The sequence below is a fragment of the Rattus norvegicus genome, chromosome 10 (genome assembly GCF_036323735.1).
Source record: "Rattus norvegicus strain BN/NHsdMcwi chromosome 10, GRCr8, whole genome shotgun sequence".
Classification (NCBI taxonomy): Eukaryota; Metazoa; Chordata; class Mammalia; order Rodentia; family Muridae; genus Rattus; species Rattus norvegicus.
The window spans coordinates 54245001-54263161 of NC_086028.1; the positions used below are offsets into that span (position 1 = coordinate 54245001).

The following is an 18161-nucleotide window of genomic DNA, read 5'->3' on the forward strand; positions in this document are numbered from 1 at the left end:
TTTTACCCTGACTGGTATCCCAGGAAAAGATCTATTTATTACTCAGAGAACTTTGAAAGTGAAGTGGTCCAAGTGTAAACATATCTTTTATTTTCCTGTCCTAATTGTCATCCCTGAGATTCACGGTATGATCAAATATCCTGCAACCCCCAAGGCCATCAGTATCCCTGATGGTCTGTTCCTATAAAGGATGTTGTTGACCTCACATGCTCAGGTTCTTCTGTAAGCCTGGGCAAAGGTGGTGATGTGTTTAGAACTATCCAGACTGGACAGTGATGGGCTTGAGGTGTGAGCCAGGGTCACACAGGGAAATGTTAAGTTGGTATAGTGAGTCTTTTGCCTCTTATCTTGGGTTGTTTTTTCCATTGGTTCATTTACTTTGCTTTTTAATTTTTTTTTGTGGGGAGGGCAATGTTAAAACAAGGTCTAATTTAGTTCAGGCTGCACTGGCCTAGAACTCCTAGTCAGGAGCCCCCACCTCCTAAGTTATGGATGTGTGCCAGGACCTCGGGTTGCTTTATTTTTTATTTATTTTAATTTCTCTTTTTTACTTTTGTTTTTTTCGAGACAGTGTTTCACTGTGTAGCCCTGGCCATCCTGAAACTAGAACAGGCTAGCCTCAAACTCACAGAGACCTCCCTGCTGCCTGTGAGTGTGTGCTACTACTCCCGGCTGCCAGTTGTTTTTTAACCCTTTTCACGTGGAGCAATGAGCAGATTCCTGGGGCTGGGCAGGCAAACCACGGTGCATCACTGTTGTTCTGTGAACTGTGAGTGCATGGGTTCTTTAACAAGTAGCTGAAGTGTGGCTTATAGCACATTCTGAGGGACCAGGAGGTTCTCAGAGTCACCCTTTGCTCCTCAGTCTCAATCTGGCCTGAACACCTTGCCCCAGAGAGTCCTACGGAAGGAGCCTGCCGTGACACCTGCACAGGCCCTCATGAACCGGTCCAACAGCCAGTCCACAGGTACCTGGGACAATGGGGAGAGGGTGTAAGCTGGGAATGTCAAAGGGGGAGACTCAACAGAGCTACTCTTTCCTTAGCTGTCCCTGGTCAGAAGTTGACTGAGAACAAGGGTGCCACTGCCTTGCAAGGATCCCAGAGCAGGTAGGGGAACTTGAACAGTGATGAGGCAGAAATGGAGGAGGTTAAGGGGAGCACGGACTGTGAGAGATCGGCCGCCTTGAGAGTCTGAGCCAGCTAGCACTGAGCCAGCTAACTTCCCCCTGCTTGTCTAATCAGGCAGCCTTTCACCATTGACAACTTTGAGATTGGGCGTCCTCTGGGCAAAGGCAAATTTGGAAATGTGTACTTGGCTCGGGAGAAGAAAAGCCGTTTCATCGTGGCGCTAAAGATCCTCTTCAAGTCTCAGATTGAAAAGGAGGGGGTGGAGCACCAGCTCCGCCGAGAGATCGAAATCCAGGCGCACCTGAAGTATGCTGTCACCCCTGACCCCGGTCCCTCTGCTAACCCCAACACCTCACTGTTGCTGGGAATCCCAACCCGGTCTCACTCCACCTAGACCACCTGCCCCAGCTCTTCCTGCTCCCTGAGTTAAGTCTCTGCAATCTGTCCGGGCTTCTAGATACAGCCTGAAGCTTCTTTTCTCCCTGCCCCAGACATCCCAATATTCTTCAGCTGTACAACTACTTCTATGACCAGCAGAGGATCTACTTGATACTCGAATACGCCCCCCGCGGAGAGCTCTACAAGGAACTACAGAAGAGCGGAACCTTCGATGAGCAGCGGACTGCCACGGTCAGGGCCTGGTGTGGGGTGTGAGGCCGGGGCTGTTGCTGGAGACCGAGGGCCTGATTTCCTGTTGTATGGGCCCTCACAGATCATGGAGGAACTGTCAGACGCGCTGATGTACTGCCACAAGAAGAAGGTGATTCACAGAGACATAAAGCCCGAGAACCTGCTGTTAGGTCTACAGGGAGAGCTGAAGATTGCGGACTTTGGCTGGTCTGTGCATGCCCCATCCCTGAGGTATGGAGGGACTTGGGGGGCTGTTCCCGTCTTGAGGCTGTGACATTCCTCAGGAACTTTTGGGGGTTTTCTCCTTGTAGTATAGACATAGTGATATCTTTACAGAAATAGGTGACTCAAGAATTCATGCCCTAGATTTTCTACTTTTTTTTTTTTAATTAAATATAGTGAGTCTACATTGTTGAGAAAACTCCCACACTATAGACTGATTGATAGTTGATTGGTTGATTGAGCCAGGGTCTGGTCTTCTGTAGCACAGGATGACTTCAAACTCTCTATAGCCAAAGAGAACTTTGACTTCTGATTCTCCTTGCTGCTACCTCCAAACGTACTAGGATTACAGGAATGTATCACCATGCCAAGTTTACCCTCGCAAAACTCTGCTCTTTGGAAGGAGGTATGGTCTCACTCTGTGGTCTTAAAGGCTCAGGCTCAAGCGAGCGGCTGGTATCCCAGGCATGCCCTACCATCTCTGCTTACCCCGTCACAGTTTATTTGGTTTGCTTTGGTTTTACGGTATTGGGGGTGGAACTGAGGGGCTTGCCTATGCTGGGCTCTATGCTGGCTCTCTGACTTATCTGCAGCCCAAAATGGCTTCAAACTGACAATCTTATGTCAGCTGCCCAAGTGCTAGGATTAAGCCAGGCGTTGTGACACACACCTTTAAATCCAGCCGTCGGGAGTCAGTCCGTGGTAAGCAGTGGTGGTCAGGGTAACACAGATGAGGTCAAAGCCAGTGAGTTCCAGGCCAGCAAAGGCTAGAGAGAGAAAGAGCCTGGCTCAAAGAAACAAAGCCAAACACACCAAGCGCTGGTGGGATTAGATGTGTATCTGAGCGGGTATCCGGTGACCCCTTGGTTGTTTAGTTCTTCAGGGTATTGCACAGTAAAATGTAAGTAGCACATGCTTGGTGGGCGTTGGTGTCTTTTGTTTTTTCTTTGACGTAAGCATTGCCCTTGTCTCTGATTGTTTTATTGATTAAGATAACTCATGAGTATGACCATGCTGGCACCATGCATGCCCGCCTCTGGCATTTGGCTTATATATCATTACCGTCTCCTACTCCAAAGCGCATCCTGGGGTCTCTGGGCTACCTATTGTCAGGTAAAGAGAAAAGAGAGGCTGTCTGACATCTGGGACCCTACCCTCTTCCCTCATCCCACCAGGAGGAAGACCATGTGCGGCACCCTGGACTATCTGCCCCCAGAGATGATTGAAGGGCGGATGCATAATGAGATGGTAGATCTGTGGTGCATTGGAGTGCTCTGCTATGAACTGATGGTGGGGAACCCACCCTTTGAGAGCCCTAGCCACAGTGAGACATATCGTCGGATTGTCAAGGTGAGGTGGACCATGGGCTTTGTATACTGTAGAAGCCAGGGTCTGGGGACTGGGGACACTCAGTGGATGTACATGGTTCTTTAAAAATGTCCCTGCTTTGTAAATACTTTTCATTCATTCTCTGACAACTTGTATATAACGAACCTTGACCATATCTACCCCTAAGGACACTTGTCACTCACTTCCCTGGACTCCTCCCCAACACATGTCCTGCCTACTTTCTCATCCACTTTCTTTTTATAGCTGCTGAGAACAGTTAGTGCTACCTGCATGAGCACCAGCAACCTACCTGTATCCACACTCTCAAAAAAAATAAATAGGGGTTGGGGATTTAGCTCAGTGGTAGAGCGCTTGCCTAGGAAGCGCAAGGCCCTGGGTTCGGTCCCCAGCTCCGAAAAATAGAACCAAAAAAAATAAATAAATAAATAAAATAAATAAATAAGACTCCCCCCACACACACACACCCCGGCTGCCATCCACTGGCAATAACACCTCTCTGGGTGTTCTCTGTCTCCTAATGGAATAAGTAGTCAAGGAGAATGTGGTCGGGGTAACACAGATGACACCTTTCCTTTTTCTACCTGCAGGTAGACCTGAAGTTTCCCTCTTCTATGCCTTTGGGGGCCAAGGACCTCATCTCCAAGCTGCTCAAACATAACCCCTCACAACGACTGCCTCTGGAGCAGGTCTCGGCTCACCCTTGGGTCCGGGCCAACTCACGGAGGGTTCTGCCTCCCTCTGCCCTTTAGCCTGCTTCTTGATTTTTGTTCCTGTCATTTCTCAGTTTTCTTTGTATGTCTGTGTATGTGTCGTGAGAAGGGGATAGTGATTGGAAACTATCCCTAACCCCAGTTCTAGGGAATCTTATTCCTTGGGGATCTTATTCCTCTTCTGACCTCTACAGGCAAAATTGGGCATACATGTCGTACACATATATGCAAGCCAAACATATAAAGTTAAAAAACAAACAGTGCTAGAGAGATGGCTTGGCAGTTAAAAGCACTGGCTACTCTTCCCAAGAACCAGGAGTTCAATTTGAGCACTACAATGGTGCTCACAACCACTGTCTGTAACACCTAATTCTGGGGTATCGAGGCCTTCAAGCCTCTGCAGGCAGTAGGCATGGATGTGGTATCATCTATGCAGGCAAAACACCCATGCACAGAATTTTAAACCCTCTAAATGAAAGAATTTGTCAATGTTGAACGTCATTTTAAAAATACTATAAGCCAAAAATGCATTTAATACAATTTTTCTCTGAAACATGGTTTAGCCTACTCTGTTTTAAATTCAGGAAAATTATGAAGAATAAAGCATATTTTATAATAAACTCTTAAATATTTCATGTTTTTGAATTCTGTGATGGTTTGAATATGCTTGGCCCAGGGAGTGGCACTACTAGGAGGTGTGGCCTTGTTGGAGGAAGTGTGTCACTGTGGGGTGGGTTTTGAGACCCTAAGACAGAAGTTGGTACCAGGGACTGGGGTATTGCTGTGATTGGCCTGACCATGCTTTTGTTTGGAGGAATGTGTATCTTAGGACTTTGGAAAGCAATGGAATGTTCTACTAGGCCATCTTAGTAAGAATACTGAAGATGATGGTGCCAAGGGTGATTTGAACTGTGGAGCCCTGTTGCCTCTAGAGGTTACAGAGAAGAATTTTAGAACTTGACCTAGAGTCTGTTCTTGTGATACTTTGGTGAAGAATGTGGCTGCTTTTTGCCCTTGTCTGAGGGCTAAGGTGAGGAGATTTAGATTAATTGTATCGGTAAAACAAGTCTCAAAAAAGCCCAGCAGAGACTGCCCTCTGGTTTACTCTCATGAAGAGCGTTTTGATGAAGCAAGCAAGCTTAGAAAGGAAACATAAAACATGGCTCATAGAGTAAAGGGGCACCAGGAAGTGGAAGGAAGCTAAATTCTGTGTGCAGGGCTATTAAATGGGATTAAGGGAGTGGTGACCTTGGGGCAAGATCCCACCCAGATAAACTGTAAAGCTTCACAGTTGAACAAGGGATGGTTATTATCGTGTGAGGTGTTCTTACCTGGTTATTGTTGGATGTTTAGTCTGGAACGAACTATAGTCCAGAACTGGAGAGCATAGGCGTCTGACCCAGACCTTGAGGAACAGTAGCCATGGAAAGCTTTGGCTCAGACATAGTGGCACAGTTTTAATCCCAGGAGACAGGCAAGTTCTAGGGGAACTAAACCTTAAATTCAGGTGTGGTGGCACACAGCTTGATCACAGCATTCAGGTGACAGAGCCATGCAGATCTCTGAGTTCAAGGTCAATCTACAGAGCAAGCTCCAGGACAGCCAAGCTTAGGCAGTGAAGGAATTGGAAGACAGAAAGCTGGTGATGATGTAATAGAACAAGGGGGCCATGTCCCATCCCCAGCAAGGAACAGAACTCAACAGCTTTGGCCATGTGTCTCTGGCTTTAGAGTCTGGAAGGGACTACTGGGACAATTGGTGCTGGTTAGCTGGAGCTAAGAAAGACATTGCATCACTGAAGGAAATTTGGAAAGTATTTTCTGAGAGCACAAAGAAGCTGTGTTCGAGATCACCAAAGTTTTACCTTGTGCTGCAGCTGGACTTGGTAATGTGTAAGAGTCACCCAGGTGGTACTGGTTTTGAAGGCATGAAGGGGTCATGGAGGCTTGGCACTGTAAGAGGCCATGGAAGGCCATTGGTGAAGGTACAGCCTCAGTTGCAGGTGACTGCCCAGGACTGAAGGGGTCATGCAAAGAGCCGTGGCACCGTGAAGGGAACTTATGAGAGACCATTCGTAAAGCCTAGTGCACTGGAAGTCCCCTGCGTATTGGAGATGCCAATATCATGGGATGACCACCAAGAACAGCAGCAGCAGTGGAGTGGTGTGAACCAGAGCCTAGAGTGCTACAGAGAGCTGGAGAAGTGATGACAGCCCTTCGGAGGAGCCCAGAAGATCATGTGTGGATCCCAGACATTGGAACAAGAAGCTGTAACATAAGTTGCCTTGGATATGCCAAGACATTAGAGATGTCAGAGCCATGGGATACCTACCAAGAAAAGCTGCTAACAGGGAGTGGAACCAGCTTAAGAGAATGAGGTTTGTTGCTGCTGAATGCCAGATCTGCCAACAGCAGTCAACAAGGGTGAAAGGATTTGGAGACCTGAAGAACGGTTTGACATGGGAGACATGGAGTTTGCCCAGCTGGTTTTCTGTCTTGCTTTGGTCCAGTATTTCCTCACCATGACGTTTTTTGGAATGGTGATGTATATCCCCCAATGTTGGAAGTATGTGACCTGTTTTTTGATTTTTAGCTTCCTAAGGGATTACATTTAAGAGATTACATGACTCAAGAGAGACTTTGAACTTTGGACTTTTAACATTGTTGAGACTGCTATAGACTATGGGGACTTTTGAAGTTGGACTAAATGTATTTTGCGTTATGCTATGCCTAAGAATAACCCCCATAGACTGATGTATTTGAACAAGCCTATAGGTCCAGGGAGTGGAATGTGATGGTTTAAATATGCTTGGCCCAGGGAGTGGCACTATTAGGAGGTGTGGCCCTGGAGGAAGTATGTCACTGTGGGGTTGGGCTTTGAGACCTTCCTCCTAGCCACATGGGATTCAGTCTTCTGTTCGCCTTTGGAACAAGATGCAGAACTCCCAGATCCTCCAGTGCCAGGCCTTCCTGGACACTGTCATGCTTCCTGCCATGATGAGAATGGACTGAACCCCAGAACCAGTAAGCCAGCCCCAATTAAATGTTGTCCTTTATAAAAGTTGCCTTGTGGGCTGGAGAGATGGCTCAGTGGTTAAGAGCACTAACTGCTCTTCCAGAGGTCCTAAGTTCAAATCCCAGCAACCACATGGTGGCTCACCACCATCTGTAATGAGATCTGAGGCCCTCTACTGGTGTGTCTGAAGACAGCTAAAGTGTACTCATATATGATAAATAAATTAATTAAAAAAAAAAGTTGCCTTGTGGTCATGGTGTCTCTTTACAGCAGTGGAAACCATAGCTAAAACAAATACTGTATTGAAAGTGAAATAGTGTTAGTACAGTTATGTCAACATTGGGAAGCTATGGTGGCGGTAATGCATGATTTTAATCCCAGCACTTGGGAGGTAGACGCGGGTGGACCTCTGAGTTCCAGGTCAGCTTGGTCTGCAGATCGAGGTTCCAGTACAGCCAGGGACATAGAGAAACCCTGTCTGGGGTATTTTTGAAGCCAAAAACCAAGTTAGTTTGGCATGTCAGTGCATGGTACTCAGAATAATCGCCACAAGTTTAAGGACAGTGCGGTCTACATAGCAAACTCAGGTATCACAGCGATGCAAGAGGTGAAGAGAGGTGGGGACAACCTGGGAGGAGTAGAGGGAGGGGAAGCTATAATAGGATATATTGTGTGAGAAAATAATCTCTCTCTTTTTTCTTTTTTAAGATTTATTTATTTTATTTATATGAGTACACTGTAGCTGTTTTCAGACACATCAGAAGAGGGCATCAGATCCCATTACAGGTGGTTGTGAGCCACCATGTGGTTGCTGGGAATTGAACTCGGGACCTCTGGAAGAGCAGTCAGTGCTCTTAACTTCTGAGTCATCTCTCCAGCCCAAATAATCTCTTTCAATTAAAGAAAATTATTATTTAAAAGAAAAAAAGTCAAATATGGCCAGTCAGTGTGATACAGACCTTTAATCCTAGTGCTCAGGAGGCAGAAGCAGGCAAATCTGAGTCATCCTGGTCTATATAGTAAGTTCTAGACTGGCCAAGACCACAGAGTGAGATTCTGTCCAAAAAACAAAAATAAAATGTTAAGGGGTGTGAGGCATAAATGCCCCTCTAAAGACTCTGGCAGGTTTAGCTCCATGGGATCCTGGCCTTGGAGGGCACCAGTCACAGACATAAGATACAGGAAAAGCACTCATGTCCTGGTCATGTCAAGCGTTAGACAGCTGGATCTCATGGAGGCATTTCCTCAACTGAGGCTTCTGTGATAACTCCAGCTCGTGTCAAGTTGACACACAAAGCCAACAAGTACAGGTTAACACCGAGTGGCTGACCCCTGAGGTCTGTGGCTGAGATGAAGCTGGGATTCATATGGTTGCTGGGAGAAGGGAATGGATTCCTTGCTAAGAGTTTATTATCCTCTTGCTTCCACATACACCTCTCTCTCTCTCTCTCTCTCTCTCTCTCTCTCTCTCTCTCTCTCTCTCTCTCTGTCTCTCTCTCTCTCTCTGTGCATGTGTGTGTGTGTGTGTGTAGAATGTGAAATGGGAAGAAAGGGTCTAAAGAGGAAGAAAAGGGCGTGGAACGTATGTGCCTTGAAAGCAGAAGGGAGAGCTGTTTGCGGGGAGGAAGGGGTCTGGAGGGTGGGGCAGATCGTATAAGAGCAAAGCATGATGGGTCTGGATAGGTGGCTCAGCAGTTAAGAACCCTTGGTAGGCAGTTCACAACCAACTGCAACTCCTCTGTGAGCTTTGACACCTTTTTGTGGCTTCTACCCATGCACATGAATAAAAAAATTTAAAGACCAAAACATCACAATAGGTTTGAAAATGCCACAATTAAATCTATTCCACCATTTGATCAGGACCCAATCAAAAACCCAGGACATGAATCTGGGGACAACAAAAATTCAAGCCATAACACCTTCCGATGAATTACTATGCTGTTCTTTGTTAAAAAAATTTTTTACCTGCATATGTGGAAGTATACCATGTGCATACATCATGCAGTTCTTCTGTTGGTTTTCAGGACAGGGTTTCTCTGTGTAGGCCTGGCTGTTCTGGCACTCACTTTGTAGTCCAGACTGGCCTCAAACTTAGAGATCCTCCTGCTTCTGCCTCCCAAAGGCTGGGACTAAAGGTGTGCACCACTATCGCCCAGTCTGTGCGATTTTACCCCATATCTCTGTCTGCTGGAGGAGTGCATGTGATGCCCTCAGTAAGAAAGCTCACTCCAGGGGCTGGGGATTTAGCTCAGTGGTAGAGCGCTTACCTAGGAAGTGCAAGGCCCTGGGTTCGGTCCCCAGCTCAAAAAAAAAAAAAAAAAAAAAAAAAAAAAAAAAAGCTCACTCCAGAATACAATTATATTTTTAGAAGAAACAAGGGACCTTCATAACTGTTATGTAATTGGGGTAGGGAAGGGTAGGTCATAGGACAGGACACTTACCAAGCTGTTAATTGGTTTCCAGTTTACTGAGACAAGTGGTGCTGGCACCTTTTAATCCCAGCTTCTGGGAGGGGGAAGCAGACAGTTTTTTGTGTGGGTTTGAAGCCAGCTTGGTGTGTATATATGCCAGAGCTGCACAGATAAACCCTGACCAAAAAAAAAAAAAAAAGGTCAGGTCACATAACTGAACCACATAAGCTGGTCCACCAGAGCTGCTGACCCTGATGGAATAGACACTGTGGTCATCCCCTCAGCTGCTTTTCTTTGTGTTGCAGCTACTTGAGTTTGGTGGAGCTGGCCCACTCCTCTCTTCAATAGCAGCAAAATTGTTTTATCAAATTCTGTGTTGTAGGATCTAATACCTCTTAATAACCATAAGTAGCAGTGACTGCAACACTGTCAAGGTTTGAGCCTGCTACAGGCTACAGAGAGAAACCCTGTCTCGAAAAAAAAAAAAAGGTTGTCGTAGTCCTGGTGTCTCTTCACAGCAACAGAACACTGACTAAGACAGTGGCACAGGAGGCACTGCTGACAGTTCTGAGTTATCGTACTTCTCATGGCTCTTGCCCATCACAACCATGGTGGTGCGAGCAGATGAGGTACAGATATTACCTTTTTGGCTCTACCCCTGAAATGGGCCCCAGCCTTCTCTGTGGTGGTGGAGACGGAAGCAGGCAAAGCAACAGACTTGGCAGCTTTCAATGCTGGCAGGAGCTAGCTACTAGAAGATGGAGACTGGCGACGGATTCCTGTTGATGACACGTTTCTCACTTTTAGCCTTGCCTTTGTTGTGGGACTTGCCATGGATGGAATCATATTGGAACCTATAGACTGTGGAGTTAAGGTTAGCGATACCTTTAAGGTGGGAGACAACCTTGGTGAACAGGTGCTCCAAACAGCCAGACCCATGCATTCTGACCTTTACTTTGTGTCTCAGAGTCGAGGTGGAACTATGAGGACACAGAGCAGGGCAGAGCAGAGTCAACTCTTTAAAAAACAAACAAACCAACACACACACACACATACACACACACACACACACACACACACACACACACAATGTATTCATTTCTTTTGAGAGTGTGTCCATATTTGCTCACACCGTGACTCATATGCAGGGGTCAAAGGACAAGTTCTTGCCTTCCACCATGTGGGCCCTGGGGATTAAACTCCGGTTGTTGGGCTAATCTACATCTCACAATCAGCTGTGTCTTAAGGGTAAAAAACTATTGTTCCTCTGCTCTGAACACACACGTGTGCGTGCACACACACACACACACACACACACACAAAGGTGAGAGGAAGCATGATGGCTCATGCCTGAATCCTAGCACTAGGGAGACTGAGGCAGAAAGATCTTGAGTCAAGGACAACCTAGAGTGTATGAGCATGGGCCACAAGACTTAGCTATACTGCTTAGAAGAAGGGAAGAATGGGAAAGTGAGCGTAGAAAGGCAGTTGTTTAACCGGTTTGAGTTTTCATGTTTGGGAATTGCTAAAGGGGACAGGGAGAGTAAGCGGGAGATTCTAAGATGTGGTTCAGGCTAGCACAAAGGCAACAGATTCCACCACCCTGGGAAGGCAATGGTATGTGGAACAAACTGGTGAAAAACTAGCCAACAAGATCAATGAAAGGAATGACAGCATGCCATTGAGGATGGGGAAAGGGAAACATTCCTTGCTGGTGGGTGTGCAGACTGGTGAAGCCATTGTGGAAGTCTGTGCGATCCTTTCTCAGGAAGCTGGAAATCGAAGTACTTCAAGATCCACCTCTACCACTCTTGGACATATAACCAAAGAACTGTGCATTTTACTACAGAGACAGGCGCTCATCCATGTTCATCCATAACAGAATTGAAAGTAGCCATCGACCAATGAATGGACACTGAAAGTGTGGTCCATTCCACAGTGGAATATGAATTCAATTGTTAAGAAAAAAGATTTTGACACGGCAGGTAAATGGATACAGCTAGAAAAAAAAATCACCCTGTACGAGATAACCTAAGCCCCAAAAGACAAAGATCATGTGTTTCCTTTTATTTGTGGATGTTAGCTTTTAAGCGTTCATGTGTGCATTACGATCAGAAGTGGCATGGTGACGCTACTCCTCCAGCACCAGGTCTGCCTGCGCACCGTCACGCTTTTGATATGATGATAATGGACTACACTTCTCAACTGTAAGCCAGTCCCAATTAAATATTTAATTTAAATTAAATAAGAACTGCCATGAAGGGGCTGGAGAGGTGGCTTCACAGTTAAGAGTCCTGAGTGTTCTTCCAGTGGTCCTGAGTTCAGTGGTTTGGTCGTGGTGCACAATCATCTGTAATGGGATCTTCTGGTGTGTATGAAGACAGCTACAGGGTACTGATATACATAAATTGGATCTTTTTTTTTTTTTAAACCAGCTTGGGTTTGAAAGTATAAAAAGGGCTGGTAGTGACTGAGAAGACAGGAGAAAAGAGCATTAAAAAAAAAAAAAAAAAACAAAGAAGAAGTTGGGCTACAGAGATGGCTCAGTGGTCAAGAGCACCGACTACTCTTCCAGAGGTCCTGAGTTCAATTCCCAGCAACCACATGGTGGTTCACAACCATCTGTAATGGGATCTGATGCCCTCTTCTGGTGTGTCTGAAAACAGCAACAGTCTCACATTAAAAAAGAGTTGCTGTGGTCCTGGTCCCTCTTTATAGCAAATGAAACTGAAACTAAGACAGGTACCTAGACAGAGAAATAGAATATATTGTTATGGAGAGACAAAGGGGAAACTAGGAGGATTAAATAGCTTAAAAAGCTATGTGCAATGTATGTAGCCCATTGTCTACATGGGTGGCTTCAAGGGACCATAATCAAGTCTCTGATCACAATGCTGTCCCTGATCTAGGCTCCAGACAGGTATGCACGGTGCCTTTGGGAAGCCCCAGGGCCAGTGGCCCCGGTTTTCGTTGGCCAGGTCATCATGTCCATCTGCACCAAGCTGCAGAATAGGGAACACTGTGACTGAGGCTCTGCACAGAGCCAAGTTCAAGTCCCCTGACTGCCAGAAGATCCACATCTCAGAGAAGTAGGGCTTCTCCTAGTTTAATGCAGATGAATCTGAAGACATGGTTGCTGAGAAGTGGCTCATTCCTGATGGCTGTGGTGTCAAGTGTGTCCCCAATCGTGGTCCTCTGGACAAGTGGAGAGCCCTGCATTCCTGATGTTCCACAGTGCTCTCCTCTACCCTACCAAATCATGTTCAGTAATAAATCTCGCATCGTCTGAAAATAAAATGGAAACCTACTGAAGAAGTTTCCTAAAATATGTACATATATGAAAGGAATTTAAATGGAGTCACCAAACAGTAGGGAAGACAATGTTCCAACTAAACCTTATGCCACCAAGTAAAACCACCATTGTCACACTAAATGTCATCTTATTTTTAAAATTTTAAAATCCATTTTGGTGGTGGCAAGGCATACCTTTGGCATGAAGAGGAAGAGGATTAGGTAATGATAGTAGTAGCAGTAGTAATAGTAGTAGCAGCAGTAATATAGTAGCAGTAGTAATAGTAGTAGAAGACAAAAGACTTGCTTCTTTCAAAGGAAAAAGACCTCAAGAAATGAGCAAGGAACACAAGAATAAAATACAGGGTGGAGGGGACTGCAAAAGTCATGGTTGGCGCCAGCGAAAACGGGAAGATTCTGCAGTTACTATCCACAGTAATTGTACATACTTTCCACTCAGGATTCAGTTTCAAAAACGGAACAAGACTGGCATGGTGTCATTCTACCTGTAACCCCAGCACTTGGGAGGCAGAGGCAGAAGGCTCTTTGTGAGTTCGAGGCCAGTGCTAGTGCCAGGACAGCCGGGGCTGTACAACGATTATAAAGCAAGGAAGAATATTAGTACATTGTTTTGTTAGCTAGAAGTGTCTCAGAGCTTTGGTTGTATTTTGCAGTTGACGACTTTTCTATCATCTGATTCTTCCTGTACCACAGCCCTTCTCTGTCCCTCCCCGACATTCCGTGCCCCAACTTTTCTTGTTTATATCAAACCTCTTTGTCTCTGAGGTTTAAACGCCGCTCTTCCCTCTGCCAGCAAGATGATTTGATGCTCTTGGTAGTTCCCATCAGAGACCTTTCCCAACCTAGGCCTCATCAAACTAGTCCTACTTACTCTCGACCACAACCCCTTTATCTTCCCGAGGGTGCTTATCAAAAGTTCTAATCTTTTCATCTATGGAATATTTTCTCTTGTGACAAAAATCTCAATATTATCCTCCAATGAGAGAATCGCTCTACGCAGAGGGGACAGGAGGCCGAAGAGTGACAAAGGCACAGGAAAATCCACAAGCTGCAATTCCGTCCACACTGAGTCGCTCTGGGCACTTCAAGGACCAGTTTCAAGGATGGAACCAATCAGTCATGTTCCGCTGAGAATTCTGGCTTTCTCTCCCTTGGTGCTGTTTTTCTTTCTCGGTCATCTAGCTAGGCTCAGTCCAACCCTGAGCATCCAAGAACCTCTAGAAATCCTAAGAATGATCCCGGGTTGTGTGTGATTGTTAGGCGGTGATTCAGGAAGACACCACTGGGGAAGTAGAACCTAAGCTCCGCCCCTGTGGGACTCGGGAGGTTCAGGGCTCGGGTCTTTTAAGATCTGCCCCCTCTACTCTACGAAAAGGCGGGGCCCCGCGCACAGCTGTCACCTCGGAGCCGCCACCCGACTGGCTTTCACGTGTGTTCTGCAGTTCAATAACAGATCTCCTTCCGGAACTTCCTGGGTGACGACCAATCACAGAGTCCTTCCTGTCCCGACCATTATCATCCGGCTGCCAATCGGCGCGCCTCCGCCAACGCCCCTTAAAGGTGCCGCCGCTGCCGGGGAGCCGGGCGGACGACTCGCGGTTCCGGCCCCCACCCTCAGTATGGAGGCCGCCCGGGGGCGGCTCGGGCCGGAGCAGGACCTTTCGACCGGAGCCGACCACCAGGCCGTGACTTTCAGCGGCAGGCCGTCCCGAACGCTCTCGAAACCGCCCTCAGCCCGGACGCTGTCCGGGGAGGAAGAGGCTGAGAGCGTTGGGGTCGCGAGCCGTCACCCCCGACCGTCCCCGAAGACTTCGAGCGGCAGCATCGCCCATCGGCCGGAGCTGGACACTTGGGAGGACAAGCCGAGCGCCCGGGCGACGCCGTCAGGGGCCCGGGGCAGCCGGGGGACGTCAGGTTCCGAGCACACCCCGCCCCCGTCCTCCTGGTACCCGGAGCCCGAGCCCAGCGAGGATCAGCCCTCCGCTCTGACGGTCTGCCGTCGAGGGAGCCCCGGAGGCGTTGAGATGAATGTGGAGCTGCCTCAGCAAGAGGGTGACGACGACGACGACGGCGACGACGAGGAGGCGGCGGATAGGGCTGGCCACTCGTTTCCCAGCCGCCTTCAGGACAGCCGCAGCCTGGACGGACTGAGTGGGGCGTGCGGCGGAGGGGGATCTTCATCCAGTGGCGAGGCCGGCGCGGGCGGAGGACGTCGCGCCACCATCTCCAGCCCACTAGAGCTGGAGGGCACGGTGAGCCGCCACGGCGACCTTACTCACTTTGTCGCCAACAACCTACAACTCAAGATCCGACTGAGTGGCGCCCCATCACCCGTTCCTCCGGCCTCTGGGAGGCCCTGCCTAACGCCCGCACCCACCCCCACTATCCCTCCCATCGACCCGGACGTACTGAGGGATCTGGAGCGGCTGAGTCGCGAGCTGGGCGGCAGGGTGGACCGTCTGCTCTGCGGGCTGGGTGGTGCGGTGCAGGAGCTGACGGCATTGAGCGTGGGCTGCATCCAGACCTACCGCGACGCGGTGGACTCCTTAGGTGAAGCCGTGGACATGAGCATCAAGGGCATGTACACCTTGCTTGCGCGCTGCGAGGAGCTGGAACGGGCTTTGCAACCGGTTCAGGGGCTGGCACGCCAAGTCCGAGATATCCGACGCACTCTGGAGGTGTTGGAGGCCCTATGCAAGTGACCAGGAGCATAGAGGAGAGGCCATGCCTAACCTGGCCCGAACGTGGTCCAACAGGACCCTCAGGATTCGTCAAAGAGCCCTGGTGGAAACTGCCTGCAGAGGGGAGGCCTATGCGTTACAGGTTCTTCCACAAGCATTTAGGGGGCCTGTGCCCATTCTAAGCCTAAGGAGTGTGAGTGGGGAAGTTCTGAGGATTTTCCTGGTGGGAAGGGATGTAGCTCTGCTTTTATTCAGTTGGCCATCCGTAGCTACCCTGTTCTTCCTGACTCTTCTCCCTAAGCTAGAACGCCGTCCACGGGAATACAGGCCCTTAGATCTCTGCTGGAGGGTGGGGCAGACCCTAATGTGTGATCAGAAGAGAACAGAGGAGACCCCAGCCCCGCTGCGGCCATCCGGATTCCAATGGTCATACCTCAAGTGCCGGGGGGCTTTAGGAACTTAAATGATCCCTGTCCACAACCATGCGAGGGCGAGGGTACACCTCTGCATAGCCTCCTGCTTCTTCCCTCTGGTCCCCTAAAATGCCACGGGGTGGAGCTAACGGGAGCACATTTCAGGATGGAGAGAGAGAGAGGTGGTGGGGGGAGTGTCTCACTGCTCTCAGGGTTCAGGTAGAATTGTTACCGGGTTTGAAGCCCACCTGTTGTGGAGTATTCTAATCAATTTTGGCTTTCTGAGTTTTTGTGGAATTAAAGTGCTACTGCTGCTGCTGCTGCTGCTGAGGCTGAGCCTGTTTTTGTGCGGGTCGGATGGGTTGAGAAGCCAAAGGATCGGGAATGAAGACCCCTGTGGCTCCCGGAGTGGGAACGGGAAGTGTGGGGGAGGAAGAATCAAGCTGGATGGAGAAGGATATGCGTCAGAGCTGAGGGAGATAATTTCATAAAGGGCTCAAAGAGCCACTACAGCACAAACACAAGCAAGGGTCTTGAGGGGAAAGGGCTTCTCTGTTCCTGATAGACAGGTAGACACTAGACAGATTGGTTGTCTTGGTTATGGAGGAAATATAAACTCCTGACCTCTCTGAGCTGATCAGCACAGAGACAATTGTGTCCCAGTCGCAAAGGCTGTCTTCTTACAATTTACATAGTACAATCAGGAACTATATGTTATGATCACAAAATATCCAAGGTCACAAAAGTAACGATTCCCACACTCCAAGACATTCCCACATTTTTACAGCGTTCCAGGACATTAGTTTAGTTCGAATTGTTTCAGTATTAGAAAGTTCTCCTTTTGAGAATATGATTAAAGCTGGCAAGGCCACCTTGCTAAGAGGTGAGCATGAGTAAATCAAAACTGAGCGAATTCGATACTTCTATCATAGTAGCTAAGGAAAAAGCCATCACATAGAACTTCCAATTTAAAATCATATAGAACTTTTTATTTAAAAAAAAATACTGGCCCGTACGGGGATCGAACCCGCGACCTTGGCGTTATTAGCACCACGCTCTAACCAACTGAGCTAACCGGCCAGATGTGAAGAACACTTTCTTCTAAAGCCATGTAAATATATATGCATACCCACTTTGCCCAAAAAACTCATTTTCTAAAATGAAAAAACAAAACACCCAAACTAATCAAATGAAGTGCCCAAGTGAGCAATCAAGCAGAAATTCTGTTAAAGCCCAAGAGATGAGATTTTGGCATTTGACTGTTGGTCGCAGCGCAAAAATGATATTCAAGACTGGATAAAATGTTCTAGTAGTCACTCTCAAATACGAAGTCACAAGACGCCAGAGACTGAGCAGTGAGTGGATGGACGTGATATGACATGAGATCCAGAGTCTCGAGAAGTGTCTTTACGTTTCTATTTTCCATAAAATAAAAGCCACGAGGCACCGCTGGGATTCGAACCCAGGATCTCCTGTTTACTAGACAGGCGCTTTAACCAACTAAGCCACGGCGCCTACGTGACATTGTGACGCCTTCACTACTTGGCCAGGTCAATTTCAGGGCACATGAAGAACAATGGAGGTATTTCGTGGCATTGCTGGAAAAGAATGAACGAACAAACGAATGAAGAGGAAGGTAGAGGAATCTGACTAGTAAACCTGAAATTGTATCTGATGACAGAAACCCTTGTTTGTTTCTAAAGTACAAAACTGAATGTAGACATCACATGCTACACACGACGAGGATGGGATTCGAACCCACGCGTGCAGAGCACAATGGATTAGCAGTCCATCGCCTTAACCACTCGGCCACCTCGTCCATGCCTCCCCACTTTCGTTTGGCTTCTCTGAGACCTCAACTCCTACTCCTGACTGGGCTGAGCCTTCTTGCGTTTGTAGAATGAACTCAGTTCACAACGGCGGAGTGAACTCAGATTAGTGTTGATCTATCTCCCAGCGGCCAGGAACACTGAATGCTCCAATGGCGGCTGGCTGGCCTTGAGAGTCCTGTTCTCTGCCCAGAATTACTTTGATTATCCGAAAACAAAACAAAACAAAACAAAACAAAACAAAACAAAACTTGCGAGATATACTGACAGGGAGGCATCAAGACTTGGCTCCTGAGCTTTCCCGTTCTTGTTCTTTTAAGAACTGTTTCTTCTTTGATCATTGGGGCAAAAATAAAGGATAAAATTATAAAAATAACAAAAAGGAGCTGACCCCGACGTGATTTGAACACGCAACCTTCTGATCTGGAGTCAGACGCGCTACCGTTGCGCCACGAGGCC

The 18161-nt window shown here is 47.8% G+C and overlaps 2 protein-coding genes and 4 non-coding genes across 9 annotated transcripts in view; 2 read left to right on the plus strand and 4 right to left on the minus strand.

Moving 5' to 3' along the window:
• Aurkb (aurora kinase B) overlaps positions 1-4675 on the plus strand; it is a 6560-nt gene extending 1885 nt beyond the window's left edge. For 2 of the 4 annotated variants that reach the window (XM_008767758.2, XM_006246569.5), the window contains exons 3-9: positions 865-967; positions 1045-1108; positions 1244-1435; positions 1621-1759; positions 1842-1990; positions 3157-3331; positions 3919-4661. In XM_008767758.2, coding sequence (XP_008765980.1) covers positions 865-967; positions 1045-1108; positions 1244-1435; positions 1621-1759; positions 1842-1990; positions 3157-3331; positions 3919-4080 — 984 coding nt within the window. In that variant the 3' untranslated portion in view covers positions 4081-4661. Of the gene's footprint in view, positions 1-571; positions 770-864; positions 968-1044; positions 1109-1243; positions 1436-1620; positions 1760-1841; positions 1991-3156; positions 3332-3918 lie in introns of all 4 variants that reach the window. The other 2 variants (XM_006246570.5, NM_053749.2) reach the window with 2 other exon arrangements.
• A 9673-nt stretch (positions 4676-14348) lies between these two features.
• Borcs6 (BLOC-1 related complex subunit 6) lies at positions 14349-16203 on the plus strand. The gene has a single exon (NM_001017474.1). It carries the CDS (start codon positions 14399-14401, stop codon positions 15479-15481), a length of 1083 nt encoding a protein of 360 aa, NP_001017474.2. The 5' UTR covers positions 14349-14398; the 3' UTR covers positions 15482-16203.
• Positions 16204-16879: 676 nt separating this feature from the next.
• Trnai-aau6 (transfer RNA isoleucine (anticodon AAU) 6) lies at positions 16880-16953 on the minus strand. The gene has a single exon. It is a non-coding gene; the product is annotated as a tRNA-Ile (tRNA).
• Positions 16954-17314: 361 nt separating this feature from the next.
• On the minus strand, positions 17315-17388 carry Trnat-agu3 (transfer RNA threonine (anticodon AGU) 3). Its single transcript has one exon. It is a non-coding gene; the product is annotated as a tRNA-Thr (tRNA).
• A 222-nt stretch (positions 17389-17610) lies between these two features.
• On the minus strand, positions 17611-17692 carry Trnas-gcu7 (transfer RNA serine (anticodon GCU) 7). Its single transcript has one exon. It is a non-coding gene; the product is annotated as a tRNA-Ser (tRNA).
• A 397-nt stretch (positions 17693-18089) lies between these two features.
• Positions 18090-18161, minus strand: Trnaw-cca5 (transfer RNA tryptophan (anticodon CCA) 5). Its single transcript has one exon. It is a non-coding gene; the product is annotated as a tRNA-Trp (tRNA).

Coding starts and splice junctions, on each gene's coding strand:
- Borcs6 (NM_001017474.1), top strand. CDS start 14,399: ATGGAGGCCGCCCGGGGGCGGCTCGGGCCGGAGCAGGACCTTTCGACC.